The 25046-nt window shown below is 37.0% G+C and overlaps 1 protein-coding gene across 3 annotated transcripts; it reads right to left on the reverse strand.

The window, feature by feature from the left end:
* LOC121728868 (gamma-tubulin complex component 2-like) lies at window positions 1-15711 on the reverse strand. Of its 3 annotated transcripts, XM_042117187.1 has the most exons (17): window positions 15590-15711; window positions 15343-15510; window positions 15129-15273; window positions 14713-14899; window positions 11580-11875; window positions 10565-10693; window positions 9231-9404; window positions 8824-9001; window positions 7952-8240; window positions 7675-7790; window positions 7234-7402; window positions 6521-6689; window positions 5926-6069; window positions 2578-2655; window positions 2074-2082; window positions 765-925; window positions 1-191 (listed from the first exon to the last, which is right to left on the reverse strand). In XM_042117187.1, exons 1-17 carry the CDS (start codon window positions 15658-15660, stop codon window positions 98-100), a joined length of 2577 nt encoding a protein of 858 aa, XP_041973121.1. In that variant the 5' UTR covers window positions 15661-15711; the 3' UTR covers window positions 1-97. The 3 variants fall into 3 exon arrangements, with proteins under 3 accessions (XP_041973121.1, XP_041973122.1, XP_041973123.1); XM_042117188.1 differs by lacking the exon at window positions 2074-2082; XM_042117189.1 differs by lacking the exons at window positions 2074-2082; window positions 2578-2655.
* Window positions 15712-25046: the final 9335 nt, after the last annotated feature.

Consider the following 25046-nt stretch of genomic DNA (forward strand, 5'->3'; position numbering starts at 1 on the left):
GGTCCGCCATCTGCCTAGAATCAACTTGTCTGATAGTACATATTTGTCAGTGTGTGGTTTACACACTGGTGACAAGCGGCTCGCGCCGGCGTCTGTGCTAGGACGACGCCGCCTTCTTGTCCGCCTCCAGGAGTTTGTCGTCGGTGCAGAACTTTTCCAGCTGCTTCACGTAGTATGTGTTGAAGTTTAGCCTGAAATGTAAGTAAGTGAAACAATAATGAGAATGATAATTCGATCACTCTCTTTACTTCATTATTAGAACGAAACGGACATATTGAAATGGCTTCGGCTCACACAGCTTTTAAAACTTTAAACTGTGCCACTATACCGACGCGATGACGAGTCGTATAACAAAAAGCGATATTATCACAGACATACATCAAGATAGATACCGCATGTCACTCTATTTGTATGAAAACGAGCGTGCCACTTTTTTCCTACCTACTGTGACGTACCGATGACAAGAAACGTGTCCATTATCTAGGCTAACGTTTCTATTTGAATTTCTACAGCTCAATACGGCACTTTTAGGCATTTAAGCATTTTTTAAATTCCGATTGACGTCCGATTGAAGATCTTCCGACCGAGCGAGGTATTGTGCACGGTCAGGCTGAATCCCACGTGATTGATTTCAGCTGTCGCATATTATAATATACTCGACACTCGTACCAATGCAATTAGAAAACGTCGATAGCTCGATGCAGGAATGTGGCGCCAATTGTGGGTACCGCCACAATTGTTAAGACCTGAAGAATAAGAAGTACCTGGCAGAGATGTTGAGTAGTTTGTTGGTGTTGTTATCCCTGGCCATCCTGTCTATGATGGCGAGGACGGAGAGCAGCGCAGCGGTGAACCGCAGGCCGTAGCGCGACACCGAGCGCCCGAACGAGTCCGACGACCCGCCGCTCACTGTGTTGCCCGCGCTCTGTAAATTACCACAACTTACGTTACAAGTTACAACCAGAGTGGTCCAAAGAGGGTTTTTGAAATTCTATTTGCCACTAGGTGCCGCTATGTAGCCTGTGGTCTATCGTGTCAAAAAGGCATATTATCGTGACACATGACAGCTATATCGTGACACATGACAGCTATATTGTAACACAATATGACAGCTATAGCGTGACACATGGTAACTATATCGTGACATATTATGACAGATATATGTCACACACGAGTCACGACAGATATATTGTGACATATGACAGCTATATCGTGACACATGACAACTATATCGTTACACATGAAAGCTATATCGTGATATATATGACAGCAGTTTGACACGATAGACCCTAAGGCTGTTTACACACGGCTCCGCAGCGGCAGCGCACGTATGTTTGTTGAAAACTGCGGCACCGCCGCGCCGTGTAAAAAGGGCCCATAGAAATACAAGGATGAGTATGCAGCGGGTGCCGCTGCCGCTGCGGCGCGTGTGTAAACACGCTAAGAAAAGGTTCACACGGCACAATCCTTCACGTTTTTTGCAGTAAGTTACTTCTTAACATTTATACGCCGATTGCACTGCAACAAATCGTGCAGTACAATCGACACATTGTTGCGCCATGTTCATTCGTAGACGTATACTGCAAAAAAACGTGCAGGAAACGTACAGGATTGTGCCGTGTGAACCTAACCTAAGGCTACATAGCGGCACCTGGGGCAAATAGAATTTCAAATACATTGACATTTCAGCATAGATGGATTTTATACACAATTGCTAATAAAAACATTGACATTTTGAAGGAAAAAATACTGACTTCTGGAAAAGAAATGCTGGATGGTCTCAAAGAATTATATTTTTTTTGCAATATAGTGTATAAAATCCATTTTTGGCATCTGCTATGCATCACTAATGCTTTTAATTTTGAAATTGTGGAGCCATTTTATTAGAAATAGTATATACTATATTATATAGTATATGTCTTGGTACTCCCGTGCCAAGTGATATACCGAATAGACGTTAAACATTGAAATATTATAACTTAGGGAGCACCATAAATACTAATTAGTGAACACTGAAAGCCCATTCTATTTATATAAACAAAAGAATAGCAATTTTTAAAGAAAAACACTTACCGTGATGTTCTGAAATAGTCATGAAAGAAAAATAACAATTTAGATTTTTTTCAATGACAAATACTACATGGAAGCGTTATAATTTACTTATTATTATGACTCTATAGTGTGACATGAAGAGTATTATTTAAATAATTAACATAATATTAGACTATTTTTGTGAACGACTTTACTCATTTATGAAATTTATTGGTGTATTGTCATTTCTGTTATTCTATTATGACGTGAAACTAAAGTTATGAGCATCTGAATATTCTAGAATGTAATAGAAATTCTTCTAGATGGTAATGATTTGGTGTTTTCGTTAATATCGAACGAATGGTGCAAATATATGTTCATAATTATTATTAAATACAAATTGTCTAACGACACGAACATTTACAATTTACATACATTTTTGTTCTACTTGTAGTTTTTTATACATGTATTTAATATATGTGTTGACAAAAGCGATGGCATCTGTGCTGTGACATTACGTGCGCTATATGTTCAGTAACAAAGTACCTCGTCATAGTCTGTACAGTCATACGTCGGCCCGAGCATACAGTTTAGCTCAGCGTCCACGGAGTACTTGTGCATTTCCTTTTGCCAATTAGGTAGCGTTGAACAATAAAACATACATTAAATAAAATATGCAATATAATTCCGAAGCGTGTGAAAATAAAGATTATTGGATTAAAATAGCTAAATACGTCCAATAATAGGCCGCCCACAAATTTAAAAGGAGCAATCGGCGCACGTATACAATGCCCTAGGGCCAGGGGTGGCGAACCAATGACAGGCGTGCCAACAGTGGCACGTGACATAAAATTTGGAGCACGCTACTGGTCACAAAACTAGTATCGAAATTATTGGAACGAAGTTCCTTATCGCGCGTTCGGCGTAAATCTGAAGGCTAGACAGAACGCTATTTGACCTTCATTAGACCTCGACAATCCGAGAGTTGACAGTATGTTTAAAATTTTAAAATAATTATTAAATTTTATAGATTATAGATTTATTGATAAAAACTCTAAAACAATACAAATAACGAAAAAACAATTATTGATTTATTTTATTTTACATTGAAAAAAATTGGATTTTTTAACGTGATCACGTGTGACGTGAACCATAATGCCGCGTTTTTGTGCCGCATATTTTGAATTCAGTATTTAAAATAATTTTTAACTCATTCTAGGGCATAGTAATGAATAAAATATTAATTTACAGGTATTATTGTAAACAACTGAAGCGCTTAAAACTATTTTGAAAAAGTTGTCAACTCCCCTATTTCTTATTATTACCTGCATGTTAGGGGCAGAGGGCGTTGATAGTAAGTATTCCTGTGCGTCAACTAGCTGGTGTTTTTTTTAAATAAACAGCGACGCGTTGTTGGTATTCCTGGGCGTCAATAGATGGCGTTTTTTTAAATAATTTTTTTAGTGTATATGTATACAGGTTTTTAGAACAAAAGAAATAACTTCGTTCCATTCGGGTGTTCCTTGACAACTCTCAAGTTTTTTTACCAACAGTGAAGGTAATAATAATATAATATATCCACCTCTGCATAGTGTGCGCCAAATTGAAATACGCATAGAATCCAAAAAAATATTGAATGGCACATTTATGACTTAACTGAAGATTTCTTCAGAAAAGGGCTATGCATTGTATGCATGCCTACCAATAAAGTATAATTGCTAAAAATAATGTCTGATCGCGATCAGTCAATAACGACCTATCATCAGATACTACACATATTATGCATCAAACTGATCTACCAATAGAGTGCGCACACTAGCCCCGCTCACTCCTCACCCCACCAAAGATACCTAAAAATCGAACATTGCACCTTCCCCTTGCATTTTTAGCGAGCACTCATAAATATGTGAGCGGCCTATACTAGGTTAGTGTTACGAAGAACAAAAAAAATTAAGAATGCTTTTTTTACAATCAAAGTTTCAAGCATAATATCTATGTAACATAATATTAATATGTGTTAAAATAAAAGGTGTGCAGTAGGATAAAGGATTAGTGCATTTTACATTTATTTAATATAACATTGATCAACCCATCGTTCCCATCCATCTACACAGCCATAAAAAGTTTATCTTCTAAAGGTGGGTTGCACCAGAGACGTTGTTATAGTTTAAGGCACAATTCCGTGCATCGCGACAGTCGTAAGCCGCGCGCGGCCTACGACTGTCATCGGCCGCGCGCGGCTTACGACTTTCGCGATGCACGGAATTGTACCTTACGTCAAATATGGTGTCCATTATGGGACTTTTACTAGGGATTTGACAGTTCATTTGACATTTTGTTATGGTTAAAGTTATAGTTAAAAGTAAGTTGGTGCAACCCACCCCAAAAAGCCATAATATAACATTATAAATAAGTTACTCATCCCATCAAAATATGCTATGATGCTATGATACATCAATAATAATAGGGAATATACATAGAACAAATAAGAAATATCTAGAAAAAATTAAATATATCCGAGGCCACAGTTTTTAAACAACCGCTTTCAACCAAATCAAAATTTATTGTAACTTTTCTGAATCTTGCAGTTTACACACATGTGCATGATCTAGTTCAATTTGACACCTCAGCTGTTTTTTTTTTAATTTAATTCCTTGCAGTTAGTACTGGTATGAGTAATTTGGTGGTTGTTGATATTTTTAATTTTAATTACAATTAAAACCCTTAACGACCTAAGCCGACCGACGTGTCGATGTGAAACGACCCTAAGGTCATTTCGTCACATCGACACATCCGCGTCGATACAATGGGATGCATTTTTAAAAGAGCCATTCGAACTTTATCAACTACACTAGAAGGTCAAAGTACACATTGAATTATCAGACTTGCACCGTTCGCAGTGTTGGACTGCATTTTCCAAATTTGAATACCTCATTTAAAAATGTATACAGTGCTCCCAAAGTGATAATGCGCATAGAAATTTTCGTAATTCTTCGGCAACGATCGTATTCCCCGAGCGTCGGAAGACGTCGCTGCAAGCGCTATTTTAAACTTAACTTTAAGAAAGACAGTGCTTTGCAGCGACGCAGAGGCGCCTGACGTTGCTTGGACGTTACCATGGTAACGCCGCAATGGCTTACCGGTGAGTTAGCGACAGCGGACAGCCACCGGATATATGATAAGTATTTCCTTTGAACAAGGTGCAAAATGCAAGTTTCATAGATTCGGGTGTTTCCGTGATTACGGCAATTAACGAAGATTTCCATGCGCATTATTATTTTGGGAGTACTGCAGGGCTAAAATGGTCACATTTAGCAATTCCTCCCAATCAATTCAGCAAATGAATTGTCAAAACTGTCAAACTGACAAATGTCAAATCAGTACAAAAATACAGAAATGAATTGCAAGCAGAGTTGCATTTTACGATTTTAGAAAAATGAATCATATTATGATTCATATCATGATTCTTCAAAGCGACCATTTTAGCCCCGCTGTACTTAACGCCTCGCGCCGTTGTAAATTGGCCCTGAGTGAGACCGCACTAAGCGACGCTACGCGACGAGCGACGCGACAAGTCACGGGCTCGCGGCCAAATATTATTTGTATGAATTCGTTATTCGTAGTCAGCCGTACTACGCGGTAACTACGCGACACAAAATGTCAATATTATGGAGAGACACTCCACAGAAACGTTTGAGTCATTCAGATCTGTCCCTTGTGTAGGGAACAATGTGTTCACCTATGGGGCTGACATTAACAAAGAGTGTTAAAAGCCTCAATAAAAAAGGAAGATAAAAAAAAGTTGCGTCGCTTAGAGCGAGAACACTTTAAGGCGTCTTTGACTAGATGCCTACATTAGGAATAATCCTCATAGCTTTATAGCACACAACTGACCTGCATGAAGGTGCAGAACTGGACGCAGACGAGGCAGAGCGTGGTGACTGCCTTCAGCAGCTGCGGGCTGGTCAGCATGCAGTCGCCCAGACACGACTCCAGGAAGTCGCTGTGCCGCTCCAACACCTCGTCCACGTTGTTCACCTGAAATATTACTCCGCCAATGAATAACTGTTAATAAAGTTTTTGCCTGCGGCTCCGTCCGCGTCACATAGATAGTGTTTCTAACATTGCCAACACGTGCTGGAACTAGGTGGCAACACATGTCAAGTAAATAATCGAGTACAAGTTTCGGAATTTTGGAAAAGCGGCACCAGTTCGTAGCACCTTCGTTGCGCACTTGTACGAATAGCTAAACAATTAATCTATCACGATGGACTTATGTAAAGTTTTTAAGACAAGATTAAATACAGGGTGTAACAAAAGAAAGTAGCATGAGTCTAGAAGAGTAACTTTTTTAATTTTTTTATAATATGTACTATGGGCTAGGCGGCGCTTGCCATTAACGACATTAAAAAAAAAATTACTCTGTTTAAAAAACACATACACATCCTAAATTATTATGACTGTTTTGTTACACTGTGTATAAAAGTACCTTCTCTAAACTCTGCATGAGCTGACACCAGGAGGGCTCGATGACCTCAACGCACATGTAGTACTGCAGGTGCTGCACGCACGACAGCATGCGCGTGCGCAGCGCGAACGCCTCCGCGTACAGTCGCGCCGCGGAGAAACGTTTCACCACTTTGTTGTATAGCCACACCCTACCAAAGTCAATAGAGAATAATAAATAATAAATAACATATTATGATGTTTTATTTCTGAATAAATTTGACTGTCCAACTTAGTTAACCTAACCACTGGTTTGGGAACAAATTGTATAATTTTAACAAAACAAAAACGGACTTCAAACAGTATTTCTTTATTATGGGACCACCAGTGAAATGCCTTCTTATTATTATTACCATTTAAAAAGAAAAGTCGAAATCAGTGCATTAACGACGAAGCTATCCGCCAACAAACATAAAAAAGTATTAATTATATTATACGGTCAAATTGAGAAAGCTCCTCCTTTTTAAGTCAGTTAAAATTAGCGATGTCAGTTTCACAGTTCGTATTGTGAAACTGATAGGAGGAGTTTATTAGGCTGTTTTCTATCGGAGGTGTTTATAAGAAACAATCGCGGTGCTGAGCGGGGTCAGGCAAATGAAGCCATTCTGATTGGTTAAAAAAAAACATTTCTCGCTACAAAGCTTAGAACAGCTCCGATGTAACAGCTTCTTTAGTACAGCCCTTAGTCATAAGTACCTGCAGAGCATCCGCTCGACGTGTTTGCAGTAGAACAGGTGTCGGAATATCATCTGGTAGCAGGCGATGGCCTTGTGGTTGAGCACCAGCGACACCGGCCACTTCACCTCCATGCCGAACGAGAACGTCTCGATACCCCGCAGCGGTATGTCCTTGTTCTGCTTATATTCTGAAAAAAAAAATGTCACCGTATGACACACGTTAAACATAAAGGTTCACTCATATATGTAACTGCGTAGTCGCAATCCAGCGAAAATATCTGCGGCAAAATAAAAAGTGCGATGCGTTGCGAATTCGTGCGTGGGAGCTGTAGAACTTTTTTTTTTTTGTAAATTTTTAGTAAGTACTTATTTACAATAATTTTCTAACAAACTGCACTGTCAACTTTTAATAGTTACTTTTATCATTAGAGAGAGATAACTCGCCCGGATGCGTTTTTACCTTTTTCATCCTCTGTTTCAATGGATAATATTTTGAACATCTGGAATTGTAGATCATACGGTAGCAATTCCACTCTCATGTCTTCATTATATGGATCATGGCTTGCAGCTGACAATCTAGAAATTGAAAAAATTGAGTAAATATACAGTACACAAGTCTCTAAACTTCAAATAGGTCTTCAAAATTCAATAAGTTGACTTCAATTAAAAACTAGAAAGGTAAAAGAAAAATTTTATAATTATTGCTTATAAAAACAGTCACAATTAATTTAGTTCACCTCAAACAAAGCCCCAATAAAGATTCCAATTTGGAAGGAATGATATCGTCAATTTTCTTGGATAACTCCTGTTCTGTAGCATCCATGAACTGAACAATGAAATCGCCTTGGCTCATCAAGAAATAGTTTTTGACGGATTTGAGTCTTCCCATTAAGTCATATTCCTTCATTAGTAACTCCAGAAGAGATTTGCTGGCAAAAGCATAAGCCTTCTGTATTGTAGCACCATAGTTCTGTTCTCGAAGGGAGTACTTTATTTCTTCAGTATTAGTCTTGACTAATGCATTTCCTGCAGTTATTGATAATTTTAATTATTCAAGTTTATATTAAATAATAACACATGCGGAACTGTAGGCCTACTATGAAACCGTTTTGAGATTCAAACAATCGAAGAGAACGTGTAATGACGTTGTTAGAGCGTCCTGCTCTAACAACGTCATTACACGTTTGTTAGAGTAGGACGCGGCATTCTCGTACGATTATTTGAGTCTCGAAATAGTTTCGTGGTACGGCACCTGTATACATGATGCCTACCATTATATTCGGGAACTTACCCGGCGAGAAGAACTGCCATAAAAAACTCGCATCGGACGATATTATACATAGTTACTATTGTTTTTTATGAAAAATGCAAATGCTTAACCATCTACTCATATCTTTAAAGCTTTGTGTCCCAGAAAAAGACTGATCATATTATCATAATAAATGACAGTTTTTACAAAAAATTAACAACAACAAAAGGTAGCAGACATTATCTATAACACATTCCATGTTTACTTGGTGTCTACTACCAATTTGAGAAGTAACTTTTGACAATTCAAACATTGCTTTCTATTATACAATAATCAACTTTTAATCAAACAAAAACTTACCGCACTGGCTTATAACATTCAAATATTTTCCCGTTCTCAATATAATATCTGTGAATTTGTCCAAGAATTTCGGTACTCTATCCCTCTGGACGCTGTATCTTTTCTCCCAGTAATCAGCAGAGTAATCTACAGGTAGTTCCTCCTTATTGATCAGTTCATTATCCTCTATCATAAACTCCTAAAATAGAAGCAGTATTCATAAGTAGGTATATACAGCTCAAACTAAAGCCAGCAATGCTACAGATAATGTTAATGTTGTTTTACTAATCATAAGTAACGAAAATCTGCAGCATCTAATTTTGACAAAATTTATCTAAAATGTAACTTTAAATTTATTAATAAAAAACCTAGGTTAAATTTGGCTGCCTGCTTTAACTAGATAGCTGCAACATTATACATTTTTATACCTGGAAAGGATCCACAATGGTGCCTTTATGTATCCACTCGTCCAAAATGTCGAGATATGGTCGGCAAGCTCGCTCTGTGAGGAACAGCGATATCTCCTGTGCTCGAACATCACCCACCAGAGTATTTGTCTTCTCATGAAGAACTGTTAGCACCGCTCCACCTCTGAGTTCACTCTGAAATAATATTATTGAGTTTTTAGCACTAGACTTGACCTGGCCAGCCTTAATATCCCATAGAAACAGTGTATTTAAAAAAAGTAGCTTTTTAGTAATCTAATAAAGTAGTTTATTTATATCCTACCAAATTTCTACTAAATCTGTTGAGTAGTTCTCGCTTAAAATAGAAAAAAACTTTCATATTTATAATATATACTATTTACTATCCATAGGTACTAATATTACAAATGCGAAAGTGTGCCTGTGTGTCTGTTACCTCTTCACACCCAAACTGGTGTACCAATTTTGCTAAAATTTGGTATGGAGACACTTTGAGTCTCGGGATAATGTACAGTTCCCACGCGACAAACGATATATAAAATCTATACTAATATTATAAATGCGAAAGTATCTCTGTCTGTCTGTCTGTCTGTCTCGCTTTCACGCCAAAACTACCGAACAAATGCGAAAGTATCTCTGTCTGTCTGTCTGTCTGTCTCGCTTTCACGCCAAAACTACCGAACCGATTGTAATGAAATTTTGTATACAGATAGTCTAAAGCCTGAGAAAGGACATAGGCTACTTTTTTACTGGAAAAAAGGGTTGTAAGGGGGTAAAATACGAAAATTTGTTCAAATTTAAGTTAGTTCCAAAAATTCATACTAGATGGCGCCGTGCGTCTCTTACATCGCGCTAACGCTTGCCCAACATCTTTCTATAAGAGGTGGTATCATCATACATTCGAGTTTCGAAATTTTTCGATTGTTATTTCTTTATTACGTTATTTAATAAGTCAGTACTTTATATTATATACAGTGACGTAACCTTAAACCTATCAATGATAAATAGTTTATGGGTAAAGTTGTGTAATTGGGGGGCTAAATAAGCTTTAAAATTTGGCATAAAATATAAAGTTTAATTTTAAAAAATGAAATATTATCTGCACACTGCATAGCTGTTTTGATTTAAGGGGTACCAGGTTTTTTTTTATAAAAGCTTTTGACACCAAATTTGTTGACATCGCGCGCTATAAACTGAAGTCCACGCGGACGAAGTCGCGGGCAACAGCTAGTCTAGTTATAAATATGATAAATGATGACCTACTAGATAATACTATAATATAGTTATAATTTTAACAACATATTATTATGTTGTTAAAATTATAACTTCAAACTTACCTTTCCAATACTAGTCACAATAGCTGCTAGCACCTGCATTGTGTGCATTGTTGGCAAGATAAAATACCACAGTTTTTGTAGTGAGAGATTTCCTGTCATTTGCTCTGTCTCTAACTGGGCAATCATCGTCTGAAAATATTTATGCCTTGTGAATAATAAACCAATAATTACATCAAAAGTTTTAAACTAATAATAAAATATGTTAAAACATCAATGTTTAAATGATGAATTCTCATCTCAAAAGCAACTCTTGTAACATTCAGAAATTATTTCGTGTCAAAAACAATCACTAGTATGTGAAAAATCAAAAAACATTTTAATATAGCTTTAAACAGTATTTTAGTTTGAAAAATTCGAAAAAAGTATGCTGTAGTGCAAGGGCGTCGCCAGCCGATGGCGCGGGGGGGGGAGCAAGTTGACTTTGTCTATTACAATTCATACTTTTCTCATTCTCTATAAATGAGAAAAGTAGGTATGAATTGTAGATAAAGTCGACAGCACATGAAGCCTTACATCTATTACCAGATTTTAATATTATATTGTTTGAATTATATTTTATTGTATTTTATTGTTCTTAATAAAGATGTTTTTATTTATTTGGCTACTTTTTTAGAATATCTAGGGAGGGGGGAGGGGGGGTGCAGCTGCCCCTCCCTGCACCCCCCCCCCCCCCCTTGCACACTTTGTTTCAATCTATTTTGATTACGGTAAAAACATTGCAATGCGCCTTTTTAATTCATCAGGCCCTAGAAATTCTATTGTGTCTCGTTTTTCCACGATTGAAAGGTTAACATTTTTTCTATGTAACTGTAGTCGCAAAATAACTAGAAATAATATTAATTTATATATGCATATTCCATATTATTTATATTTGGTTTGCAGTGAAGAACTAAAATGTTGGCTTCGCTTAACAGAGGGCATAGGCACAAAATAATATTATGTTAAAAAAAAAGTGAAAATCAACTGATTGAGTATTATAATGTTGTAGCAGGTAAAAAAGAAAAGTGTGTCATACATAATAGTCCTTAAGCAGTTCCTCAATAGCAGCCACTAATGCATGTAGAACTCTTCCCGACCACATGTCACAATCCTCAATGAACCTCCTGACTATAGAATAATTGGAGGCAAGAGGCAACATCTGCCGAACAATCTGTTTTAAAGCATCATCTAGATCCTCAGCAATTTGGAAGCTGCGAGCATCATAAGTCTCTTTTACCGGCAGATTAACTATATAATTTCCTGGCACTCCAGAAAATAAATACAATAGCTCATCAATAATTATGTTCTCCTGTGATTCCACGGGGATTCCAGCTGGAATAAATATAAATATATTAAAATAAATAGCTTTTTACTTCAGAACATATTTGAAAAAAACTGCAATAATGATAAATAGACATCGGATTATATTATGCATTTGCATACTTTTAGGCGATAGTGCATATTTCGGTAGTATTATGCCCTCGTAGTCGCCAAACTAGCTGTAAATTGACCGTCACGTTATATCTGACAGACGGTCAAATTCGTCATTTATGGTCATTTATTGTCAGAAACGTCAGATATGTTTTTCTTTATAAGTTTTACTCTCTTCAGCTCAATTCTATAAAAAGACTGGTATTATGGTAAAAGACCGGTATAAGAATCTTTACATCTTAACAGACGTCGTTCATCTCCTGCAATAGGTACGGAAACACTGAATATAAAGTGGTTTTGGAAAAAAGTCAGTGAGTAACATTTTTTCACCTTTTTAGCTTTTCAAGCCCTTTCATTTGATATATTATTATGTGTGGATGTGCTACAGCTTGGGTACAATACGGGCTTACATACAAAAGACTGGATTTCCCAAACCGCTTTTTTGCGCGGCAAGGCTGAAAACTATCTTATTTTTTCAAGATATCGTTTTCATTTTTGATTTTAAAAGTAGAACATAACGCTTATAATTTGGGCCTATCCTTATTTCTTAAAAATAATTATTATTTTCCAAGAAAATAAACATATAAGTACAGGCGATTTCCAATTTTGGTGGCTTGTCGGCTGTCCCCGACCTATTTTACTCAATATCTAGACCGATTAACAGAAAACTTGATACTGGATTAGATTTTTATTTTTATGTAGTCGTTTTATATAGTTGACTCTTCATAATATATGAATTCTATTGCACTAACTTCTGTAGTTGAGTTTTTATGACACAGTTTAGGTCTGTCACGGAGAATTTTTAAATTTTAGTGGGATTTACGAAACATTGTTTCTACAAAATACCATTGATCCCTTAAGCGTTAAAAATACGCCATTTACTTCATTCAGTCACACGCTAACCAGTTTAGGAGGTGGCTGTGGGCTGGGTCGTACTTACCAGTTTTATCACAAAACCTTATGATACATACCAGATTTTATGCAATTTTGGTGTATTTAAATTATCCTACTTGTGGCAATAATATCATGTTATTTTGAATATCGGTAGACTTTTGGTTTGTTTATAGTTAAGTTAATGTGCTAAATAACTTTAGTGCACATAGTTTTTTTAAAGATTATTTTTCTCGCAAATTTGAATTTTGGTGGGTAAGAGGGTGTGTAAAACATTATTTTTACAAAATACCATTGATTCTTGAAGCATAAAACATACGCCATTCACTTCATTCTGTCACAAGCTAACTCGTCTAGGTGGTGGTGGTTGTACCAGTTTCCCGTAAACACCTAATCCCCAATTTTGGTGGAAACAAAAATTTCCACCAACATTATAATATAAAAAATGCAAGTTGTTGAAATCCACTCAAAAACAATTAAAAAACGAAGGGACTTTTGCCTTCAGCCGATTCACCTGGTTGCCAATCTATTAGATCCTAGATTTATGGGTTCATGATTAAACGATGACTAAGAAGCTGAGGCCAACAATTTTATATACGAACAAGCACGATTGCTAGGCAAAGATCCAGTGGCGATAATGACGAATGCATCTGAGTTTAGAACGAAGTCCGGTTACTTTGGCAAGTGTCATTCTGCGTGGGTCACGACTGAAACAATAGCCCCTCATTTTTGGAGGCAAAGTTTTGCATCAAAACAAAAATTATTTCCCCTGGCCTATCGACTACTAAGCGTTCCGCCAAGTTCAGCAGCTGCGGAAAGAAACTGGAGTTTGTTTGCGAATACTCCAGAAATAGACTTCAGCAGGACCTGGTAAATAAGCTTATCACGGTGAGGCAAAATTTAAAATACTTAATATAATTTAGATAATTTAGAAAAAAATCCAGATGATGCCGACACAGAACGGGACTTCCTCATTTCTACCGATGCCTTAGAATTTGAGATCCAAGGAATCGACAGGACTGACGAAGTAGATGAAGAGGATGAAGAAGAGGAAAGTATTTAACTTGCAACAAATATAACTGACAATAAAACTTGAAAAAAAACCTTTCTTTATTTACTCCTAAGTTTAGTTACTATGTAGTTACCAATTAAGTTGCTTTAGAAAGTTAGTAGGTATCATTTTACATTCATAAAGTTTTGAGTATGCTCAAAACTTATTTTTTTTACAAGTAAAACGCACTAATTATTATATCTGACCTATCTGACAATAAATGACTTTAAATGACGGTCACTTATCGTATGTGACAGTCGGTTTACAGCACTAGTCATGACACACACAGAGGCCACAAAACAGAGGTAGGATAGATCAAAACACTTCAAATATGTAGCTCCATCTCCATTAAATATCTTTCTAGAAACGAAATTTTTCTTTGTAGTTGGCAGCAGTAAAAAAATTGAATAAAGTAGTTACCGATTTCTAAAACTTCCATGGACATTAAGATTGTAATCGAAAAATGTTAGTAGAAAATTATGATTGGTGCTGTATCAATGTTAGTAGAAAATTATGTTGAGTGCGAACCAAAGGTCTACCCATTCGGCCACGGACGCTCCTATATATAATATTTAACCCCCAACAAAAAAAGAGGGTGTTATAAGTTTGACATGACTGTCTGTCCGTGAATAAAGTCAGATTACCACAATAAATAAATATATTTTTAATATTTTTATGGTTGTAATCCAATTTACCATTTGAATATATTATAAATAAAACACATTCTCATTTTAAGTTGGCATTAGCTGCTTACTTACCCAAATGAATATAAAAATCTAATATAAACTATGTTTACCTAAAGGAGACACTAGGGGAAACTGCTCTTTAGGGAAATCCCACGACATAGCTGGATGGTCTTTTTGCCAGTTTGGCAAATCCAGTGAGTTATACCAGTTGGGTCTTAGCTTGGCTTCCTTCTCCTCAAATGACTTCATCACCAACTTTTTGCTTTCATCTACTGCTTTTAACAACTTGTCTTTTATCTGAAATAGTTAGTATTGACATGTTTTAACTCTTACTTCCTAAATCCGCCACCTTATTGAAGAACATAATATTGCAATAATAATCCGGCTAATCGTTAAACCGCCGCATTACAAAACGGCCCTGTTTTTTAAAACAGCTAGCCGTAATGTAAAATGGCAGATTATACAATCCGCCTGCGACAAATACACAGTATGAATTTTATTATAGTAAAAACTGTAAATGGATTACTTGTGGCACATCTTCTTTGGTAATTTGGTGTTTGTTGTCATTCAGGACAGGTTTTGGGGCAACTTTAGGCTTGGATATCCTAGACTTCTTTTCCTCGCAAACCAATTTGTAAAACAAGTACACAATATCTGCCAAGTTTTCAGTGCTGAAATAAATATCAATACTGACTGAAACTTGTTTAACACAATTAAACATTATTAAGAACAATTTTTACTTTCGTTGTTTGAGGTCTTCGTATTTTTTAAGAAATGTTTTTGAATTTGAAGCCTTTACTGCTAAGCGTTGAGCGTATTCGTTAATTTGTTTGGAAGACAAATTACTATTGCCATAATTCGGATCGTTTTGAATATAATCGAGAACGGTGTCCGCTTCTAAATTGCATCTGTAATAAATAATTAGATTATGTATTAACGCATAAAAGCTGGTGATAAAGAATGTTGTACAAATGATTAAATACATACCCTAGTGCATCTAGGAGCTCCTTTATTGTGCTCTGCATTTTACTACCCGGCAAAATCCAGTTTTGATACATTTGTTTATGATTATTAAAATTTAAAATAAATGTGAAAACATTTGTATTTTGACATTCAAGTTTGACAGTTTTTAAATAAGATGTGTTCGAAAGTCCTAAGCAATATACTAGAGAGCGCTATTTGACGTTTTTGTAGCCAATCACATTTCGTTAAATTGTACCTGTCTGCCGTCTGCCTAGTGTATGTTACACTTTTGGAACACGCCCTAAATTTATGACGTTAACTTGACAGTTGACGTTTATCTATGGTTGACGTTAACAAATGACAATTTTTTTTATTCGATTTATTCAAGTGCTAGATCAATCTAGAATCCAACAGCGTTTTTATCATATTTTATGAAACTTTGATTTGAGTTTGAAAAAAAGCGATTTTTTTGTGGCTGTTGTTGTGGTTATTCCCATTTTGTTTCAAGATTTTCACATGCAGTCTATATTTTTGTTTTACTGAAATTTCTCAACAGATGGCAGTCACGGTATGCTTAAAATATCTAATATAAAACAAAAAATAATAAGTATGTGTAGGTCTACCAGAATCTGATAGCAAAAAGTGAGAAAATAAATTGACTCTAGCAATGCCGGAGTATTAGGAATAAAACATACGCGGCCTAAGCTGCGTCCCCATCAGACACGGCGCGGCGCCGGCACCGTGTTACGGCACGACGCCGCTACCGTGATACGGTACGGCGCCGCACCGTGTCACGGTGCCGCGTACGGTGCGTCCCTATTCAGTCGATATTTGCGCTCGAACGAGAGTGTTTGTCCAGACAAGCACTCTCATTCGAGCGCAAATATCGTACCGTATCACGGTGGCGGCGTCGTGCCGTAACACGGTGCCGGCGCCGCGCCGTGTCTGATGGGGACGCAGCCTTAGGTCGCGTACTCCTCCGAAACGGCTTTACTGATTTTAACCAAACTTTATATGCATATTCAGTGGGTCTGAGAATCAGCTACTGGGTACTTATTATATTGATAAGTGCATTTGTTGAATAAATAATAGTAAATTATTACAACTCGAGACTAACGGCGACCACTGTTTGTGCGACGGGATAGCGATGGACGTTGCTATGGTGACATACTTATTTAGTCACTTCAATAAAATAATACGGCCGAAATACTTTATATGGCAAAGAAACGTTTACTATATAAAAACAAAGTCGCAAAAAACAAGTATTACCGTATAAACCAAAGTCGCTTTTTTTTCCTCATGTCCCTTTGTTCCCTTTTAATCTTTAAAACTACGCAACGGATTTCGATGATTATTTCAGTGTTAGATAGCCCATTTATCAAAGAAGGCAATAGGCTATATTTTATCACGTTAAGACTAATAGGAGCGAAGAAATAGAGGAAAATGTGGAAAAAACGGGGAAAATTATTTGAAAGGGCCAACTTAAACGCGCTAATTTCAGGAACTACTGGTCCGATTTGAAAAATTCTTTCAGTGTAATTAGATAGCCCATTTATTGAGGAAGGCTATAGGTTATATTTTATCACGCTAATACTAATAGGAGAATGTGGAAAAAACGGGGAAAATTATTTGAAAGGGCTTATCTCGCTAACTACTAGAGCAATTTTTATGTTATTTGGCACAGATAAGAAATAGAACACGTGAAGGAGCATAGGCTATCGATTTTAATCATTTTTTCAGTGGCTATATATTTTATACCCGTGCGACGCCGGGGCAGGTCGCTAGTTACTTATATTACTTATATTTAGTAGCCTATGCCTGTTTTCACCAACGGTCTCCTAACGCTAAGTGTTTCCTAGCGATCTTTGCGGGTCAAATATCTCTTAAAACAAACACATAAAAAAAAGTAATGTTTTGCAAAAGTTCTTACGCCCTAAAGGAGTGAGCACACTGAGACGGGCCGTGCCGGGGCTCAGCGTGCCGGGGCTCATCGCAAAAATCTGCCTCCATACAATTTGTATGGAAGCGAAAATCCGCTGCGCCCCGACACAGTGTGCGATACGCGCATCCGCTTCCATACAAATTGTATGGAGGCGGATTTTTGCGATGAGCCCCGGCACGCTGAGTCCTGGCACGACCCGTCTCAGTGTGCTCACTCCTTAAGGACGAACGTGACACACAAAAATTCGTGAAATCTTGAAGGATATGTACCCTTAATGGCCGCTAGGGGACCACTTAGCGTTAGGAGGCGGTTGGTGAAAACAGGCACACTAGGCCGGAAATACGCGACCGAAGTTCGGCATGATTACGCATACAAAATAACGCGACGTAATTTCGGCAGTCCTCAGTAATTTAAAATACATTGTTAGACACAAGTTAATAATATGGACTAACGCTAATATTATAACCCAAACCTTGATCACATTCTCATAAGTACTTAAGAATAGGAGACCTTCTCCTATTCTTAAGTACTAATGTACTTCTCCTATTCTTAAGTAGTAATGTGGCCCCCCAATTTGTTTATCAAGCATTATTTAACAAATATAGGAGTCAGAAACCTAAAAAATACAAGGGATTTCTTATTCATTTGTTTAAACATGTCTTATTATTAGGGAATAAATAAAACTCGTGCAGGATAATCGAAAGTTTTAATTATTCTTAATCAATCACATTCGCTATTTTGAGATCAAGTGACGGTAATGTGACCCCCCGGGGATGTCACATTAAATGTATTGCACAAGTGAAACTTTACGGCAAAAATCATAATTTTTGTAATACTGGTAATAGTCACCTTTGGAGCCTCCACAGTCTACATAGCCCATTATGGCCATGGGTCAAAAATTTGAGATTGTACCCATGGCTCTACAACTATCGAAATAAAATCAGTAGTGTCCGACCGAAGGTCTATTTTTGGGCGAAGCCGAAGCCGAAGGTTTATAATCTTAATCGCTCGACTCTCAGTAATTAATTTTTAACCGACTTAAAAAAAGGAGGTTATCAATTCGACGCGTATGTATGTAATATTTCCAGAACTGCCCAATTTTCGTATATGTTAGTCTGTAATCTGTATCAGCGTCTGAACAAATATGCCAAATTATAAGTGTATATTCTATGTATGTTTTTATGTTTGTGTTCGCATATCTCGAACTACCATTCCGATTTCAGTAATTCTTTTTTTTTTTGTACTAGGTATTGTTCAACTTAGGGAATAGTGCAAGTTTCATCAATATCGGTTCAATAGTTTTGGAGATACGGAGTTTTAATTCTCAATTACGTATAATTTTGAAGTCGGTTTTATCTTTTTAAAATACAGTTACCTATGTTCAATATGTCTACAAGCTACAATTAACTATTTAAAAACTTCAATAAGGTTTACCTATATAATTATATTGACTGTCTCATAGAGAAGTTGATTTAGAGATGGTAATAAAAGTTTGTAATTTCGTGATTTATTTATTACTTAATAATTTGTGGCTTACAAATAATTAATTAAGTTTAAGGAATGACTCAAATGTGTAGTTCGAAAACGGATGAGAATTCGGAAAAAGTGTATAGAATCAAAATTATAGAGAATTTAATAAGTTTTTTTTCATAGTAGAATGTTTTTTGCTGCAACGCATGGTTTCTTAGTTATTAGCCAAAAACCAAAAATTGAGACTTTTGTCATTCTCCTCTCACTCCAGCTCACCTCCTAGACTTCAGGACTTTTAGTATGTTTTGTCCCTTAGCACCCTGAATAAGTTCCAGCAGAAAGTCACGACTCACTCAGTCTTTCGTTCAATTTCGACGGTTGCTCGGACCTTCAGCAAATACGGCCTAAAACCCGGCCGAAGCCGAAGGTTTCGCCGAATGTGGTTTTTTTGGCCGAAGGCGGCCGAAGCCGAAGCCGAAGCCGAAGCTTCGGTCGGACACTAAAAATCACACACAATTACAAGTTTCACATGACCGGTCGCAAGTTTAAACTTGATCAATTAATGGCAATCGAACTTGACAGCCTCCGTTAGATTTGTATGGTGCTAAATTAGTAGCATGCCGCGAGCATCCCGTTCCACCAAAATTATAGGTACTGGATAGCGTTGTTAAAACATTAAAATATTGAAGGGGGCCAACATATTATTATATGCAGGGGCCACATTACCACTTTTTCCCTGTACTAATAATTACTATTTACTATCATGATCACTTGCATACCTACCTACTATGCGTAATGCATAATATATTAAGTACTAGCTGTTGCCCGCGACTTCGTCCGCGTGGACTTTAGTTTATAGCGCGCGGTGTCAACAAAATGTGTGTCAAATTTAAAAACTTTTTAAAACCCTGGTAAGTGGTACCCCTCTTAGGGCCGCGCTACACCGGAATGGCAGCGCTGAAAGTGCTCGCCTCGCCGCTGCCATTCCGGTGTAGCGCGGCCCTTAATTAATCAAAATACCCAAAAACAGCTGTGCAGTGTGCACATAATCTATACTAACATTGTAAATGCGAAAGTATCTCTGTCTGTCTGTCTGTCTGTCAGTCTCGCTTTCACGCCAAACGCCAAAAGTATCTCTGTATGTCTGTCTGTCTGTCTGTCAGTCTCGCTTTCACGCCAAACGCCAAAACTACCGAACCGATTGTAATGAAATTTTGTATACAGATAGTCTAAAGCCTGAGAAAGGACATAGGCTACTTTTTTACTGGAAAAAAGGGTTGTAAGGGGGTGAAAATGCGTAAATTTGTTCAAATTAAGTTAGTTCCAACAGTTCATAATAGATGGCGCCGTGCGTCTTCTACATCGCGCTGACGCTTGCTCAAAAGTCTTTCTATAAGACGTGGTATCATCTTACATTTAAGTTTCGATTTTTTTCGATTGTTATATCTATTCTACAGTATTAAATAAGTCAGTACTTTATCTGTGCAGTGACGTAACCTTAAATCTATCAATGATAAATAGTTTATGGGTAAAGTTGTGTAATTGGAGGGCTAAATAAGCTTTAAAATTTGGCATAAAATATAAAGTTTAATATAAAAAATTAAATACTTATTGTGTGCACACACATTGGTACGTGGAAGAGCCATGCTTCGGCACGAATGGGCCGGCTCGACCGGAGAAATACCACGTCCTCACAGAAAACCGGCGTGAAACAGCGCTTGCGCTGTGTTTCGCCGAGTGAGTGAGTTTACCGGAGGCCCAATCCCCTACCCTATTCCCTTCCATACCCTCCCCTATTCCCTTCCCTTCCCTACCCTCCCCTATTCCCTTCCCTTCCCTACCCTCCCCTATTACCCTATTCCCTATTAAAAGGCCGGCAACGCACCTGCAGCTCTCTGATGCTGCGAGTGTCCATGGGCGACGGAAGTTGCTTTCCATCAGGTGACCCGTTTGCTCGTTTGCCCCCTTATATCATAAAAAAAAAAAAAAAAAACACTGCACAGCTGTATTGATTTAAGGGGTACCAGGGTTTTTTTATAAAAGCTTTTGACACCAATTTTGTTGACATCGCGCGCTATAAACTGAAGTCCACGCGGACGAAGTCGCGGGCAACAGCTAGTATTATACATAAAATATGTTTAAGATTTTTGAAATTTTATTTTAATACACATCCAAGACCCAGGAAAATTGAAAACTTTTTGTTCCGCCTGCGGGACTCGAACCCAGGACCCCCGGGATGAGCGCTGGCCACGCGCAATGCGAATTCATTTTCATCGAAATTTTCATGGAAATAAGATATTTTCCTACATCAAAATGTAGCCTATGTCCTTTCTCAGACTCTAGAATAACTGTATACAAAATTTCATTGCAATCGGTTCAGTAGTTTTGGCGTGAAAGCAAGACAGACAGACAGACAGAGATACTTTCGCATTTATAATATTAGTATGGATTAAACATCATATTCTTACGTATTAAAAACTATAAACAAAAACATACTAACTAATAAGTATGATTAGTTCTATGTTACAATAAAGTAAAAAATAAAACGCCATCTGTTGAATCGTATTAGAACTAAAATGTTCATTCCATCGATATATTTCTGGATTTTTTATAATATTATTCATAAAATATGTTTAAGATTTTTGAAATTTTATTTTAATACACATCCAAGACCCAGGAAAATTTAAAACTTTTTGTTCCGCCTGCGGGACTCGAACCCAGGACCCCCGGGATGAGCGCTGGCCACGCGCAATGCGAATTCATTTTCATCGAAATTTTCATGGAAATAAGATATTTTCCCACATCAAAATGTAGCCTATGTCCTTTCTCAGACTCTAGAATAACTGTATACAAAATTTCATTGCAATCGGTTCAGTAGCTTTGGCGTGAAAGCAAGACAGACAGACAGACAGACAGACAGACAGACAGACAGACAGAGATACTTTCGCATTTATAATATTAGTATGGATTAGTATGGATTAAACATCATATTCTTACGTATTAAAAACTATAAACAAAAACATACTAACTAATAAGTATGATTAGTTCTATGTTACAATAAAGTAAAAAATAAAACGCCATCTGTTGAATCGTATTAGAACTAAAATGTTCATTCCATCGATATATTTCTGGATTTTTTATAATATTATACATAAAATATGTTTAAGATTTTTGAAATTTTATTTTAATACACATCCAAGACCCAGGAAAATTGAAAACTTTTTGTTCCGCCTGCGGGACTCGAACCCAGGACCCCCGGGATGAGCGCTGGCCACGCGCAATGCGAATTCATTTTCATCGAAATTTTCATGGAAATAAGATATTTTCCCACATCAAAATGTAGCCTATGTCCTTTCTCAGACTCTAGAATAACTGTATACAAAATTTCATTGCAATCGGTTCAGTAGTTTTGGCGTGAAAGCAAGACAGACAGACAGACAGACAGACAGACAGACAGACAGACAGACAGACAGACAGACAGACAGACAGACAGACAGAGATACTTTCGCATTTATAATATTAGTATGGATTAGTATGGATTAAACATCATATTCTAACGTATTAAAAACTATAAACAAAAACATACTAACTAATAAGTATGATTAGTTCTATGTTACAATAAAGTAAAAAATAAAACGCCATCTGTTGAATCGTATTAGAACTAAAATGTTCATTCCATCGATATATTTCTGGATTTTTTATAATATTATACATAAAATATGTTTAAGATTTTTGAAATTTTATTTTAATACACATCCAAGACCCAGGAAAATTGAAAACTTTTTGTTCCGCCTGCGGGACTCGAACCCAGGACCCCCGGGATGAGCGCTGGCCACGCGCAATGCGAATTCATTTTCATCGAAATTTTCATGGAAATAAGATATTTTCCCACATCAAAATGTAGCCTATGTCCTTTCTCAGACTCTAGAATAACTGTATACAAAATTTCATTGCAATCGGTTCAGTAGTTTTGGCGTGAAAGCAAGACAGACAGACAGACAGACAGACAGAGATACTTTCGCATTTATAATATTAGTATGGATATGTATTCAAATTTCAGAGTAATACTTAATATTTTGAAAGATGTAATAATCTCAGCTCAGGTTGCAATCATTAAAAAAAGTTCACAGTGTATTAATTCCTACAAAGCGGCTCCTATAATAATGTTGTGTCAACGTATAACAATCGTATCTTTTATGTTTGTCGGCATTTCGACGGTGCGGCGGCATCTCTTTTAAAGGCTCTGTCACAATTTTGGCGGGCATTTGCCGACCGAACAAGGAACCGAAAAAGGAACAGCTCGAATTCTGTTTTGATTGTTTGATATGAAAACCAAAGAATTGGCACTTGAGACACAATGTTAAGACATGGCAGGCAAAATGATCAAAGGCAACAAAACATTGAAAACCCATACAATAAATAGGCAATGATTTGTAAAAAAAATTAATCCATTGCTACCTTTTGGAGGCACATGAAATAAATAATTATTGTCAAAACTTTTTGTCGTGCAAAAAATCAGTGAGGTGTTAGTTGTTACGTTTACCTCTGTGTTACTGTTATGTAGTACGGTACGATGACAAAATAACAAGCCTGTACCTACTGACATAAGTGTCATAAACATTCATAAAAATAATAATTGATTATTAATAATCAATTAGGTATTATTTTTATGAATGTTAATGTAAAGATTATGAATTCATGACTTGATGCAAGTCGCAACTCACAAGCCATCGCGCGAGCTCATGATGAGTTAATTGACATACCTAGATTAAAAAAGCTCATTTATCTCGGAAACTCGATCTCCTACCTGCTAAAAAATTCTGTAATTTAGGGTATTGATATCTCAACATACCTACCCATATTTGAAGATGAAATCGAAAATTTTATAGACGATAACATAAAAGTTTCCTTTGAAATCAGTTCCTCTGAAGTTCGGGTTCACGGGACGTCATTCTGCATCAAATTTACGAGTATCACACGACGGGTCTATAAATGCCGTACTTTTACTGGCCGCGAGACATTTACTGATTAATAAAGTGGGCCGAGATGCGGAAGGAGTTAACGACATCGCTTCCTAGAACTCTATAATTAGCGTTACATTATTACGGAGGACTCGAATAGAGCTCGAATCCTCTCCGGTCGCAGCTAGCCAGCTACTACGGATAAAAGACGGGTACGTTTACGACTTTATAATACGTACGAGTACATTAAACCTCCTGCGAGCGAGGCATCCGCATAGCCGCATACCGACTCGTGCGTTTCGACATCCCATCTGAATTACAATGTACGGAATTCACAGACCTCGACCGGTCCCCGTGTCCGTATCCGAGCGGAATAAGAAGCAGCCTTACTGTTAACTCCATTGTTAGGGGACATAATACTCAAACAATGTATTTTGCCCAATATGGAGGCGAGATTATGTCAACGTGATGTGATGTGTTTTTAAATAATGACCGATGCGAGTATCGAGAATCGTAGAGGGCGAATATGCTATCTGCATATAAAGTGCCTCGTTAGTCGATAAGTGCCATAATACAAAATAAGGCTATAAGTAAATAAACGACGTTTCGTTTGATTTTGTAGAGTCTTTTACCTTACTCTACGTCGCGTCGGTTTATACTTTTAAGAGGATACACCAGGGGCTAGAGAAATAAATAAAAAATACGTGTAATATCTATAGCTGTCTCCTCAAGCCTATACCGCAGAACGCGATAGAGACAACTGCAGAAAATCCAGAAAATCAACGATTCGTTGTCCCCTGATTCCTTCTCCAAAACTTAACCGATTTAAGTACTTTTTTCACTAAAGATTAAAGAAAGGCTTGAGCTGTGTTCCTATGTTTTTCTTTTTTTGTATAATCTAGCCAAATCTGTTTTCTGGACGTTTGAACACAGCGGAAAATCTGGCCATTTTTTTGGATTTTTGAACGTTCATATCTTATTTAATAATTAAATTATGAAAAAAAATGAAAACATAGGGATATTGTATTAGTGGCCGTTGATATTCAGGAAAAAAATTATAACTCTACTAGCATTATCCAGGTAGGAAACAGGGGACAACGTTTGTATG

Source organism: Aricia agestis, chromosome 7, assembly GCF_905147365.1.
Source record: "Aricia agestis chromosome 7, ilAriAges1.1, whole genome shotgun sequence".
Taxonomy (NCBI): domain Eukaryota; kingdom Metazoa; phylum Arthropoda; class Insecta; order Lepidoptera; family Lycaenidae; genus Aricia; species Aricia agestis.